The sequence below is a fragment of the Hydra vulgaris genome, chromosome 05 (assembly GCF_038396675.1).
Source record: "Hydra vulgaris chromosome 05, alternate assembly HydraT2T_AEP".
In the NCBI taxonomy this organism is placed as follows: domain Eukaryota; kingdom Metazoa; phylum Cnidaria; class Hydrozoa; order Anthoathecata; family Hydridae; genus Hydra; species Hydra vulgaris.
The window spans coordinates 39,409,550-39,424,936 of NC_088924.1; the positions used below are offsets into that span (position 1 = coordinate 39,409,550).

Sequence of the window (15,387 nt, forward strand, 5' to 3'; positions counted from 1 at the left end):
CAATTATTATCGCGTTACTGTTTATTTCGCCAGATCCTGTTGATTTATTTTTAGTAAAAAATTTAAATGCTTTTTCGAGCTCATTAGAGGATAAATCAGTGGCTTATTCTTATAAGTCATTTAAGGGTTTTAAAATAAAATTTTGGTGAATAAAATATTATAGGAAAGAGTGGATCAACGCATTTCATTTATTCATTTTTGCTTGTAATGACATTATATTTCGTCTATAATCATTTTTTGCAGAGAGCTTGAACATGTCTTAAATTCACCAGTTATTTCATTAGGGACTGTCCATTAGTTACGTCAATGGACAGTCCCTTATAATTTTTAAAGTACGCACTTAGGGTTTTTTAGAGTCTTTTTTAAATTTTGCTAAAAGTTTTGTTATGATTTATAATTTTATTCATATTTTTTAAATAACTGCGTATTATTTATATATATCTTTTCATTTAAGTCGGATTTTATTTTTACGTACAATTTTTGCTTTATTTGGGAGGAATTTTTTAGTCCTTTAGTAATCCAAAGACATTTTAAAGCTTTAAATCTAATTATTTTTCACAAGTTGAAAAGTTTGCGTGATAGACAGAGTGCTTCATAAAGTCCATTGGTGCACGGGATGTAAAATGAGTCACAATAATGAATAGAAACAGAGAAAAAAATCCACTCACTGCTGCAATTTCTGTTTTGGCCCAGTATTCACTTATGTAGAAGAAAAAAGATAAAGCAAGAAATAACAAATATTTTGTCTTGTTTAAACTTAATTGATCATATCATATTCTTTTTGTTATCATCAGTACTTTTTGTTTGTTTATTTGTTTCTTTTTTTTAGTTATTAAAACTTGCAAATTATGATTTCTACATGTTTGTTTTTAATCTATGTTTTATGTGCTTTTACCTGTGCGTTTACGGCCCATGTATTTTAATGTATGTCTTATTATTATTTTTTATTATATTTGAATCGGTGTCACTCCTTTGATTAGATTTCTGTATGAGTGACATCATCCTAATAAATCAACTTATTATTATAATTAATTTATGCTTATAACTACAATATTATTTTTTCATTGTAATTATTCTAAACATACTTATTATTACTATTATCATAATTTGTATTAACTTTTTTTTATCTTATATTATTGTTATATATTATTATTACTATTATTATTTTTGTTATTATTATTAAAACTATTGTAAAAATGATTTTATTAAATGATTTGTTGTTAATAATTGTGTTACACTTGAAAAAAATTTCTTAAAATATAAAACATGCATTTTTGGACTAATTAGGAAATACTTTATTTACATAAGGAAATGAAAATGCTCGTTTCTGCATACGTCCAAAAATTAGTAGTATCGTAATTAGGTATACAATTAGGCAGAATCTACAATACTTACTATAAAAGGAGTTCTGGCTAGCGATGTCAAAGCTTTTAATAGTGGTCAGCCATTATTATTAAAAAAACGACTAAATTATTCTCTTAAATATTTTTTTCTTCAGCATTACCAGATACACAGAATTTTGATGTTTTTTTTGTTTGTTTTAATTTTAAATTACTTTAATACATATACTAAAAAAGTAGGGGAACACGGGGTAAGATGGCGAATGGGGGAAGATGACTTTCCATAAAACAACTCAACAAAAAAACTTAAAAATGGATGAAAACGAAGCTATATTTCCATATTGTATTTTAAAACGCCAATTGGTTTTTTAAAATATTATTAACGCAATTTTATGCGCATAAGTTTACTTTTTGCGCTGAAAAAAAATACCTTACTTCCGGTTATTCAAAATAACTTTCAGGTGAAACTTTTTTTTTTAAATATTTTTTTGTGGAGCGTGTTTATTTTGTGTTACTTTAGTTAGAGTAGTAAGTATTTTTTAAATTTTTATAAAATTGGAGGCAAAATTTGCAAAATAAGTCATCTTGCCCGGTCACGTGACCAGATAACAAATTTATGAACTTATTATTTTAAATTTTATTTCAAATTTTTTAACTTGCCAATTAAAAATCAATGCAAGCAGTTAATTATTATGGTATCATGAACACACTGACAAAGCATTACTGTTTCATGACTGATAGTTGTACAATAACTCAGGCTTTTAAAAACGTTCTCTATCTTGCCCCGTGTTCCCCTAATTAAAAAACACAAATATTTATTACATTAATTGTTACGCAAATGTTTTTTATTTTATTTACAAATAAATTACCAAATTAAAAAATTACCGAATAAATTTAAAAAAAAAAAATGTAACAAATAAAAAAATAAAAAAAATTACAAATTAACGATTATATTACAGGTTATAATTATTTTTATATTATTATAATTATAAGTTATTAATAATAATTATTACTTTTATATCATTATTATTTTAAATTACTATTATATTATAAGTAATATTAATTATAACAATATTGATAATACAAATAAATAAAAAATATAAAATCGATAATAAATATAATATCGATAAAAAATAACGACAATAAATATTAGTGCAAAATGATATTTAATATCGATATTTTTTCGTAAATTTTTTGCTTGGAGTTTTCTTTCGAGTTCTTGAGAAGTATTGATAACTTTACCAGGTGCTTATGTTTATATATATTCCTAAAAATTATTAAAAAGAAAATGATAAGCAAATAGAAAATAATAATCATACTAATATACTTTTTTTTTATAATTTTGTGTTATTTATAAATTTATTTTAGGTGCCTCAAGAAGTCCTTACGGTCTTATCGCAGAGCACTGCGGAAGAGCATTTAAAAGAAAGTTCACGCCTCCTTCTTTACCGATGTTATAAAACCCTTGGTTTTATAACATCGGTAAGGAAGGTCCTTTAGTTAAATAAATTCTTATTAATAATTTAACCGACAGTGATTAATTTACTGAGAAATGTAAAGTTTACAAGTTTTTTTATAAAATATTTATATTTATTTTGTATCTTAGTTTTAGTCTTTAGATATATATAAATATTAGAAACTTATAAAACAAACAATTCTTAACATTCTAATTATAATTATAATTTTCTCAAAATCTGTTTTGCAAATTACGACACTTGTTATATCATATAACAAGTGATTGCAATCGTTTACATTATATTTTAACTTTTTTAATTTTTATATTCCATTAAATGTGTACTGTGTATGTAACATGTGTACTGTGTATGTAGCATGTGTACTGTGTATGTAACATGTGTACTGTGTATGTAGCATGTGTACTGTGTATGTAACATGTGTACTGTGTATGTAACATGTGTACTGTGTATGTAACATGTGTACTGTGTATGTAGTATGTGTACTGTGTATGTAACATGTGTACTGTGTATGTAACAGTATACTGTAGTATGCAACGTACAACAGTCTTCCTTTCAGTTGCTGTGTACCTATTGTGAACTGTAAAAAGTTTTTGTTAGCTAATTAGCATGAGATGATTTTTAGCTAAATAAAATCTAATGAGATGAGATAAAACTACAAACTTTATTCAACATAGCGTTATATATATATATATATATATATATATATACATATATATATATATATATATATATATATATATATATTTATATATATATATTTATATATATATATATTTATATATATATATATATATATATATATATATATATATATATATATATATATATATATATATACACACACACATAACAAGTGTACCACCATTGTTTGGTCAGATTTTTTTATTTATTAAAAAAAATAATATGTTTTTTACAAGATCTAGTTTCATGTCAAATGCCAAAGACACGGTTAAACGTTAAAAAGATCACATTTTAAAACTTTTTCAGGTTGATTATAATCCTCCAAACAGACAAGTTAAAAACTGAAGAGCAATTATACACTAATACTATGTGTAAACTGTCAAAGAAATCAACTAACGGGATTACAGATTTAAAAAAATAATGAAAATAAAAAATGTTAATTCAGAAAAACTGGCGTCAAAGCACTAATGGCACACGTCACAAAGAAAGTTTGAAAGTAGCAAAGTTTAAAAATGAAAAAATGTAAATTTTTGTAAGAATTGTTGTGGAACTTTCTTGAAGTGAGTTAAAAAAAAAAATAAGTTTAAAATATAAAAGTTCAAAACATTAAAGGTAAAGAAAAACTTAAAAAAAAAATTAAATAAAAGATAATAGTATACTTATATATAAAACACTCCAGAAAAAGTGTGGTTTTTACGAGTTCTTTCTTTCTTTTTATGATTATCTTCGCTTCCAGAGTTAAAAAAGTAATTTGAGTTTATTGGATTTTTGGCGTCACTTGCATCAAAATATTCTTTACTCAACAAAGAGTTATTATTAAGTGCTTCAGCCTAAATACAAAAATAACAGTGTCAACGTTAACGGCATATAAATAAAAGTATTAGGTAACTATGACAATGTAAATATAAAATTTAAATAACAATGACACTGCAATATAAAATTTAGTTAACTATGACTCTATAATTTAAAATTTAGATAACTGTGACATTGTAATATAAAATTTAAGTATCTATGACACTGTAATATAAAATTTAGATATCTGTAATATAAATAGACACTTTTAAATAAATTTTTAAGTTAAACATTATTTAAAAAATGTTAATGATAATATTTAAAAAAAAAAAATTAATGAAAAAAATGTTAATGATAAATAATTGTCATTAAAAAGTAATATTAATTTCAGAAGTTCCAAAATGGTAAAAAATTAATAAATATTTTAATAAATATTATCATATAATTAGTCAAATTGAAAAAAGACATAAGTGATTAAACTGGCATTATTTTGCTTTAAGTATAAGCATTTAAAAAGCTGTGCTAAAATAGCATCAAAATGAATTTCCATTTTTGTTAATAGCAAAAATGCAAATTGAAATCTTTTTAATAATGATACTAATAGCACACAAACTTAAAGTAATACATTAAGAACATTGTATTTCAATACCATATCAAGATATGAAAAAGAATTGAACTTGAGAACTGAAATTAAAAAAAAAAAATTTCTATACTTTCTTTAACTTTTTGTTTCATGTAATAGCAAATGCATTACTATTAGTGTAACGTAAATACATTACCATTTGTATAATGATAAATATATATTTATATTATTAAAAATATGTTTACAAAAATATAATAACAAATCATTAATTAATAAAATTCATTTTTTAATGTTTTATATTAATTAATACTTAATATAACAATAAATTATTAATAATTGTTATAATAATAATAATAATAATAATAATAATAATAATAATAACAATAATAATATTATAATAATAAATCATAAAAATATTTAATTATGATGTATTATTAATATAATAATAAATTTAACAATTAACAAATAAAAATCATTATCTAATGTTATATTGCTATTATTATTTTTCATTTATTATTTGTAAAAGTAAAAAATAATAAAAAATAAAAGTAATTAATAAAAAATGTCTTAGCTTATGTTTCTGTGTATGAAATTTATGACTAACAAATTATGATAAAACTTATTTAAAAAATAACTTACAGCCTTTTGTTTACGCCGCCGATAATTCATCACTAACAGCTTTAAACAGTATATTTTTCCAACAGTCAAAGATTCGTTTTCTACGTTTAAAAAAATATATCGAAGTTACACAATGTAAATAAATAAATAAATAAATGAAACATCTAATTAAAATACAAGGTTTAATAATAACACAAGTCAAAAACAAAAAATTTTTTTTTTTGTGCTGAGCAAACAAAAAGCTTTTTTTGTAGAGCATTTTTCATTTTGATTTCAAATATGCAATTCGTTTTTCACCATCACATCAAGTTGTAAAAATATTAGGGTTCAAATCTTTAACATTTGGGATAAAATCCCAAAAGTTATCTAAAAAAAAATTATTCAAAAGTATGTCAACCTGGGCCTCAAAAGAAGCGTATTTTCATAGATTAAAAAAAGAAGCGTGTTTTCATAGTGTAATTCAAAGATTTTAGAAAACAAAAATTCTTTTACTCAAATTAAAAAAAAAAAGACTGTTAAAAGACTTTTAACATAATGTTTCTAAGCAATATTATGAAAAGTTTTCACTTTTATTAAAAAAACAAACATTATTTATAAAATTTTCATAAAAATACGCTTTTTTGAGACAGATTGACATACTTTTGAATATTTTTTTATTTTTGATAGTATTACGGATTTTATACCAAATGCTAAAGATTTGAACCCAAAGATCTTTACAACTTGACGTGGTGGTGAAAAATAAGTTGCATATTTAAAATTAAAATGAGAAATGCTACACGAAAAACACATTGTTTGCTCGGCACTAGAAAATAATAAATTTTTTTGTTGGCCTGTGTAATAATATTAATGTATTATTAATAATAGTATAACATTCATATTGAATATTACTTTACCATTAATAATGAAAACTTTCCCTTATATAAAATAACTACACAATGTCTAGTCCTCTTCCTTCACACTTTGTTTCCAAAAATATTGCTAACAGAATTTACATATGATATATATAAAGATAATTTTTCGTAATTTAAAATAAATTTATGTATAGTTATATTCTCTGTTGATATTATAACATTAATATAAGAATGAGTATTTTGGTTGTTAACTTTAATTTACTATTATTATGCATTTATGAACATTAAACCGAAAGAGTCTTATGTTAGTTTCAATAATGCATTTAAACCTCACTGTAGAGTTGCACGCTATTATTGTCTGTTATATAGTTGAAAGTGTCTTCATTATTGTGTTAGCTCATCAATACTATATTTGTATGTTTGTGTTCTGTCTGAACCTCTAGCACTGTGTTTAGTCACCCTTAAGTTTACTTCTTTTAACTACTACAGGTTAGAACAGGTTCAGGATTGTAATGATCACTCTGCTACTGGTATCAAGTAACCCAGTGCCACCTGTCCCATGCCCTGCTGTCATACAGGGTTTGCATTTCCAGGCAAAGGCTAGGAGAAATAAACTCTGACTTTAAAATCTTCTATCTTGGAGCTCTTGGTTAAGTTAAGGCTAGAGATGGTGTCTTGATAAAAATACTCATCTTGTATAGATGTTAACTGCACCCAGCTGCTGTCTTGCAGAAGGTCTCCTAGGCAAAGACTTTAGGTGTAAGCAGAATAATTCTATTGACCAATCTTGCACTCCTTCTTTATCTAATAGACTGGCATAGATGTAAATCTGTATTTTTTCTTGGCTAGGATGATGAATGCTGGATCTTCTTGACTCTTCTAATATGTTTTTACTTGTGCCTTCCTTAATAGTAGCAACTCTTCCTGTCATCTCCTATAAGGGTACAGCTCTGAAATTCAATTTAATAGTTTTACGACCAACAAGTATGTTTCTCAAATTACATGCTTTCACAAATTCACCAGACTTGTTTGCTCTTTGTGAGACTAATTTGGCTTTTTCTTTGTCCATCTCAGCACTAAAAAATACTATTCTTTGTTTCTAAAGACTCCAAATATCACATGTTTATATATACTTATGCATCATTTTACCTATTTTTTGACAAATCAGGTTTGCATTATTTATGTGATTCCATTTAGCACCTCTTCACTCAATCACCTTTCTCTTTGTTCTTTATAGTTCTCCTTTTTCTAAAGGCTTCACAACTTCAGATCAAATTGACCAAGCCCTTTATTGTTAAACCTCTGCCAATATTGTTATTATCTGTGGCTTGAATGCTATTCTAACTTAATAGCTGGGCTCCACTACTCTTTCTACTAATTCTTCTGGCATCAAATCTTATAACTTCTCAATCTTCCTAATCACTTCTTAATCTCATACTTATGTAGTTAACTTTGCGACTCTTTTGTCTCTCTGCTAGTAAATGCACCTCCTACATAACTTACTGGATCTAAGCAAATATGAAAGCTTTTATTCTTTCTAGTTGGTTTCGAATCAAGCCTCATTCTATTCCACAATTATCACCTTCTTGTGAAGCAGCTATATCTTATCATAACCACTTATTTATTCTTTTTCAAAAGAACAACTTTTCATGAAAACAAATGCCTTTTTATTATAGCAAGAAATCTATGTAAAAATCTTACCTTGGAAGTTAGGCTCTAGAGACATAAAAGTTAACTTGGAAGTTGAATTCCAGAGACTGGAAAATCTTCAACATTGTCATTAACAAAGGTCTATACATGGGCCTAATCTTATTACCTCTCTCAAGGATAAAAAAAACTATTTGCAAAGAAATTTTATTCTAATTTCTTTCTTGAATTTAACAGCCATACCCTTCTTGCAATTCTAGTTAAACAGGTTAACCAAATTTTAGACATCTAAATTATTCCGGCTTTGTTGCTAAAGCCATTTATCAATTATACTCTTCTCTGACTTATGGCCCAGTCAACACTTCTGTCAGCCCTAAAAAAGTGCTTTCCAGAACTCTCTTCAATTTTTTTTTAAATCTTATTCACTTTCAACTAGACTGCAAACAACAAATATTAAATTGGGAGTTGCTATAAAATGAAGAATAGTGTTATAGACCAAGAAAACATTTGACAGAAGACTTGAAGGTTGTATAAGTCAGGAAAACATTAAAATGGAAGAGAGCTTTGAAGGATTGAAGAGTAGGGGAAAAAACTAAATGAATAAAGGTTTTAAGAGCATGCAGGGTTTTGATGAATGTTAAGTCAAGCAAAAATGAGTTTTAGTTAATAAAACAAGAGATAATAGCTCATTTTAGCAGCAACCATGATAGTATTTGTAAAAAACGGAAAAATGTGCAACCTTACGACAATGGTAGAGAGGCTCAAGCTTGGCAGCTAAACTATGTTTAACTTTGCAATACTATATTTAATGTTTTTACTTTGTTAGATACAAATACACATAAATATACATATATTTGGACGCAATAAATATAATGAAATATTTGGACACAATAAATATAATGAAAATGCTTGTCAAAACGAGTTTTGAGTAAACAAATGGTAGTATTTTATACATATTGTGGGTGATAAAGAAAAAATAAAGTTAGAAATAGGGTTAATGCAAAATATGAGTATAGTTAATTCATTAAAATTTGAAATATTGCATTCGAATTACTGGTAAATTTGAACTATTCAGCATTCCATTATTTAAAAAGTTCAAGATTTTGAAGCAAGCTCGAATTTTCATCTTTCACTTACTAATTTCATATTACAGCATATTATTTTTGTTGTAGTGACAAAAAATTAAAAAAATATGACCAACCATAATATATATTCCTCGCAAGAGGCTCATTGCTATATAAGATATATGACATTTATGGCTTAGTTTTTAGTCAAGAATTAATAGGTTGTAATTTTTAGTGGCGTGCTATTGGGCTTTGGACACAAACTCTTTATTTTTTATAATAATGATATACCATTTGTGTCTTTATCACTCACAAGTTGCAAACTTTGAATATGTTTTAATTATTAATGTTGAAGTTTAATGCCTTGAATGATTGTAAAATGTTTTGTGTACTCATTTGTGGGTTCTTGATATTTAGGTTTACAAGAGAACATGGCACGTTTTTATCTATTTATTGTAATTGTGAATTTCAAATGATTTTTTATTTTTTATCAGATAGCATAATGAGCTCAAAGAAAAAGTTTATACAAACTAGAAGTGTCACAGAACTAGGAAGTGACAGGGGTCCCAACCCTGGCTGAAAATGAAATTTTTTGCAAACCCGGCATGCCAGGTAGCTCACATTCGCCAATTGTCTGCTGACTGTAAAACCCACTACAAGTTTAATAAAAGTTGTCCTTAATAAAAATTTTCAACATTTTCAAAGTTTTCTGCTTTTGTTGGTTTTTAATTTAAAAAAAGTAGGAAATGCGTTGATGGAGCATGGAATTTTTTCGTGATAATGAAAACACATGATTATGAAATATGTTCAGAGTGTTAACCATCTTGATATAATATCAAGACCAAAAAGAGAAGAGATATCATCCAGAAAGAGGAGAGATATCTCTTGTCTTCCAATTTTATCTATCGTGAACAATGAAGACCATCAAAGTTATCATCAAAGTTACAAATCTTTCTGATGCCATTCTCAAAATGATGAATGTCTGGTCAAAGAAGTATCTCAATTATCCAAGATTGTTACAACCTATGGAAAACGTTATGAAATGCTTGTTTCGGCTTCTAAATTGAATCATAAATAACCAAAATATTTGAAAGACAGAAAATATCCAAAAGACAGTAAATATCCATAAGACAGTAAACATCCAAAAGACAGTAAAAAAGACTTTATATAAGTATTTTCACATTCTTTTTCAGTATATAAATATACCTTTTATTCTTTACATGGTGTTTTTACTTACTTTCAGGGGATATGTAGGCAAATAACAGTTAATCTTATACCCATATAAAATAAGTTAAAGTTGCCCCCTTTAAATCTTGCCCCCTTTAAACCCTTAAAAAAGTCAGGATGGTCGTTTTCAAGTTAGCCTGCGCGATTTAAAAAATTAAATTTTTTCTGCTATTTAAATTAAAATAAAAACAGCAAAAAAAAAATGCTTTAAATAGATACTAGATAAAATAGTTTAAAAAATAAACTGGTAAAAAAGCCATTTTTCATAAAAGTTGAAAAAATAAACAAAAAAGTTTTGTTGCAATTTAAAATTTTTTGTTTACTTATTGTGCACTTATCTACTTTTAAGCAGATTCCATCAGGTGTTTACGTTTGTTTATAAACAAAGAATTTACTTTTATTTTCTTTGTAATGATCCCAACTATACCATGTTAACTATAACTATTTTATCATTGTTTTATTTTATTTATTTTTTATTTCAGGTGCTAATATATAATATATATTCTGGAATATTTTGAAACATTGGGAAATACTTTTGAATATTTTGAATAAAATCTCGTTTTTAATGCAAAATTTCAAGTCTTACAGAGAGAAAGAAAAGTGCAAGACATTTAATCACTGCAAAACCAAATTAAAATGTCTTATAGATATTCCAGCAACAGTGTAAAGTCAAACAGTTGCATTTAGATAAAGATTTAACCCTCCTCTTCTAAACAGAAAAGGGATCCAAGGATTCTATCTGTTGAAAAACTAACAAATCTCATACGGATGCCCAACAGTCAAATTCTTGGAAACTTCACTTAGAATCAAAATTTTGATTACGGATATATAATTTCTCTAGAGGGAAATTCTAGACTTTTCACTATTATCCAGTGCATTTATCAGAAAGAATCTCAATAGCCTAATTAATCTATATGACAAAAACGAAAAGAAACCACCTGATAAATTCCCAAGTAAGGTGGGATAGCATTACAGAAAACAGATTCAGTTACTGATGTGGCAGATAATCTCAATTCAAGAGTGCAATGGAGTTTTTTGATAATACTAGGTGGGCTGAGTGAACATAATTCAGCTCATTGTTACATTTACTGTATGGTTAAAAAGAATTGTTATTGAGGTCAAATATCATGTTGAGATGTTAACTATTTTTATATTGCATTGGATGGAAATAAGATCATTAATTTTAAAAATTTTTACAAAATGTTTTTCGATTTTCTCCATTTTCTGGCCATTTTTTTTTTTTAAATATTGCTAGTCTGTCATTATGATACAGACCAAAATCATCTCTATTATAATATTGGGAGAGTTGAAATAAAAGAAAGATTCCTTCTAATTGACATACTTCAGCACCATTGTAAGCACCCATTGTGACATCAAAAAGTCCATCTTTTTTCTTAATCCACACATCTTTGTTGTTAAAAAGTAAAGATTTTCCTTGATGTCTTATAAATATTTTGCAGTCAGTATCTATTATTAGATGTTGTTCGGCAAAGTTGATTGCATTGTTAAGCATTTTTTCACTTATTGGAGGATAAAAATTATTGATGAAACTAAAAATTTGAAAAGATGTTTAATAAAATGCTTCCCACCTGAATCATTTTTTTCAAAAATGATTCGGTTTTCTCAAGTAATTTTAATTTGCAGTCTTATTCTGATGGTAATGTTTTTAATTGAGTATCTCAAATTTGTTTTTTCCATTTTATTAGACGAATTTGAGTAGAGTGCTCAACTGGTTGGAGCGAATATATTAATTGATTGTATATGTATTATATTATATTAAAATAATATAAAAACTCTTGAACATAAAACATTGCTCAAAATTACGATAATAGAGCAATAAATACTTAAATTTTGTTTAAATGAAAAACAACATTAATAGTAGTATTTATAGTTTCATATCATACACTGCACTCATCAGCTATTAAGTACATAAAAAACCATTAGTAAAAAAATTTTTAACAAATGAATTAAAACAATTTTTAACAAATGAATTAAAACAATTTTTAACAAATGAATTGAACAATAAATGTTTATTAAATAATATCGTTTACCAAGCTACTGTGATTGATGAAGATTCTAACCTTAAAGAAAAAGAAAAAGTATATTTCAGTATCAGTGAGACACCATTCAGGCTTAGATAGGCAAATCATTTAAAATCTTTTAATGCCGTGAAATACAAAAAATGATACCGAGCTTTCTAAGGAGATTTGGAATTTACAAGGAAAAAAACCTAAAACACACAATAAAGTGGGAAACTATAAAATGCTGTAAACTTATTAAAACAACATTCGAAATTTGTAACCACTGCCTTCATGAGAAATTAATTAAAATATAATTTTATATCACAAAGAGAACTACCTGCTTAATAAAAATGACAAAATTGTATATAAGTGTCGACATTCCAATAAATTTCTACTGCCCTCTTTTGATACCTTTGATATTTTCAATTCATTTGTAAAAGAGTTTTTTTTTTAAACAGTTTTTCTAACGGTTTTTTATGTATTTAATAGCTGATGATTGCTGTGTGTATATATATATATATATATATATATATATATATATATATATATATATATATATATATATATATATATATATATATATATATATACATACATATATATATACATATATATACACATTTATATATATACATATATATGTATATGTATGTATATATATATATATATATATATATATATATATATATATATATATATATATATATATATATATATATATATATATATATATATATATATAATATTATTCACAAATTGTTACTAATAAATATTTAAAAAGACCATACCATACCTTTTAGCTTCGGAAAAAATTTATTCAGAGATTTTTCAGCCATGTTGGGCCATAATGACTTGATAATTCTATTGAGCTCAATATCGTTTTCAAATCTACTACTTTTTGTACAAAAGTTTAAGTTAACTCGAGCAAGTGCTAGAAGTGTTGTGTAAAAGGATACGCTTCCATCTGTGTCTACAGGGATGTCCATACGAATTAATCGCTATTAAACAATATATATATATATATATATATATATATATATATATATATATATATATATATATATATATATATATATATATATATACATAGTCTTGCATGGTAATCAAAAAGTTTCTTCCATAAACAATAGTTTTAAAGAGAGTGCTAATAAACCAGACCAGAAAAAAATTTAAAAAAATTAAATTTTTTTTTAAATGCTAGATTGCTTTGCCCAAACCAAACCCTTAATCAATGTAGCGGCACTTCCTTGTAGCAGCAGGCTATAAGATAGTCGATGTAGCAGCACTCCTTTGCAGCAGTAGCAGACTTTACAATAATTAATGTAGCAGCTCTTCCTTGTAGCAGCAGGCTATGCGATAGTCAATGTAGCAACACTACGCGCATGTTTAAAAAATATGTTTTTAAAAATCAAAAACACTTTTTAAATTAAAAAACTTTCTAGTCATTATTGTTGCGGTTTTTAAAAAACAAAACTTAATGTACTTCCTTATTATTTTAATTGCTTTGACTTTTAGACAACATAAAAATGTAACTTATTTGTTAGGAGTGCTGTTACATCAACTGACAAGTAGGTAAAACATGTATTCCTCCTCCATTACAAACAGGATATTCCAAACAGACAGGGTGTATACAAACAGGTTATTTAAAACAGAGTTTTAAATACCCTGTTTGTAAACACTATGTTTTTAAACTATATTTACAACCTTAAAGTTTATCTCATGAAAATAAATAAAATAATTCAAATTTTTTTTTATAAATTATTAATTTGTTTGATAAACTAAAAAACTATTGCATTATTTACTATTAAATTTAAAAAAAAAGCAAAGATAGCAATGTATACCCGTCAACAGCAACAAGACTAAGAGAAATATTTTATATAAAATAAATATATTCAATATCTAAACACTAAATTATAAATAAAAAGTACACCATTAGTATTCAAGTTAAAATAATGTTATATTACCACAAAATACTGACTGTTAAATAATTACAAAATACTGACTGTTATATGATCACATAATAATAACTGCTATAATCACAGTTTACTTATCTACAATACAATCACAAAATATTTCTTGCAAAAATATTTCTTGCACAATATGTTCTTTACTTTGAATGATTTGTAAAACATAAATTTTGATTTTTAAATGATTAATACTAAGAGAAAATTTTTTTTTAACAAATCAAAATTTAAGTGGTAGCGCTGTAATGGTAGAGCGCTTGATTCATAAGCAAGTAAGTTCTGAGTTTGAACCCCACCATGGTTCTGGTAGTCCATAGTACCAACTTGTTTCTCCATGCAGTAGCCTTGTTTGTCAAGATTCGTTTTTTAAAGTTATGGAGTTGAAAGAGGTGTATATTAAGTAGCCTCCTCAAATGTAGAGGAGTGTGCCTCAGGAGTGTGCCTCAGGAGTGTGCCTCAGCCTCAGCCTTCGGAGGTTAATTATTAGGGGCCTTGGGGAGATTAATTATTAGGTTAATCTTAATAAAAATTAAAAAAAAAAAAGGACGAAAAAGTTACGATGAAATATAAATTTTGATATAAATTTTAATTTTCAATTTATGCCAAATATAATTAATTCGGGATCTGTTTTTTTTTAATAAGACTGAGCAATCAAACCCCACAGAATAAAATATAAAAAAGAATTCTGTCAAGGAAGATAAGAAATTTAAAAAGATAATAAAAAAAAAGATTTAAAAAAAATTGACAAAAGCAAAGACAAAATAAAAACTATAAAATATAAGAAAAGTCAACTATAAAAAAAAATTAAATAAAATATAAAATAATCTGTAAAAGTTTTCCAAACTTTTAAATAAACAACCATTATTTTATTGAATAAATTTTATAACAAAAACTTTTGTTTAAAAAAAGATTAAAAAATAAAACTACTTTAAAAGCAACAATTTTTGGACAATGATAGCCAAATCCGACAGGAGGTAGAAGTTGCAGCATCATTTCATAAAACTGATTGTATGAAACAAAACCTCTAAAAAAAATGATTTATTTATTCACAAAGGTTGCTTAATTTGAAACTTTTATATAAAAAAACTTGTTGCATAAAATTTAAACATTTAAATACAATACAG

At 25.6% G+C, this 15,387-nt stretch overlaps 1 protein-coding gene across 1 annotated transcript in view; it reads right to left on the reverse strand.

Moving 5' to 3' along the window:
* Positions 1-2,489: 2,489 nt before the first annotated feature.
* LOC105848388 (voltage-dependent R-type calcium channel subunit alpha-1E) overlaps positions 2,490-15,387 on the reverse strand; it is a 170,233-nt gene continuing 157,335 nt past the window's right edge. The window contains exons 36-40 of the mRNA XM_065798166.1: positions 15,191-15,287; positions 13,093-13,297; positions 5,511-5,590; positions 4,156-4,326; positions 2,490-2,607 (exon numbers count right to left, since the gene is read on the reverse strand). Of these exons, the coding sequence (XP_065654238.1) occupies positions 4,156-4,326; positions 5,511-5,590; positions 13,093-13,297; positions 15,191-15,287 (553 nt within the window). The 3' untranslated portion in view covers positions 2,490-2,607. The remainder of the gene's footprint in view (positions 2,608-4,155; positions 4,327-5,510; positions 5,591-13,092; positions 13,298-15,190; positions 15,288-15,387) is intronic.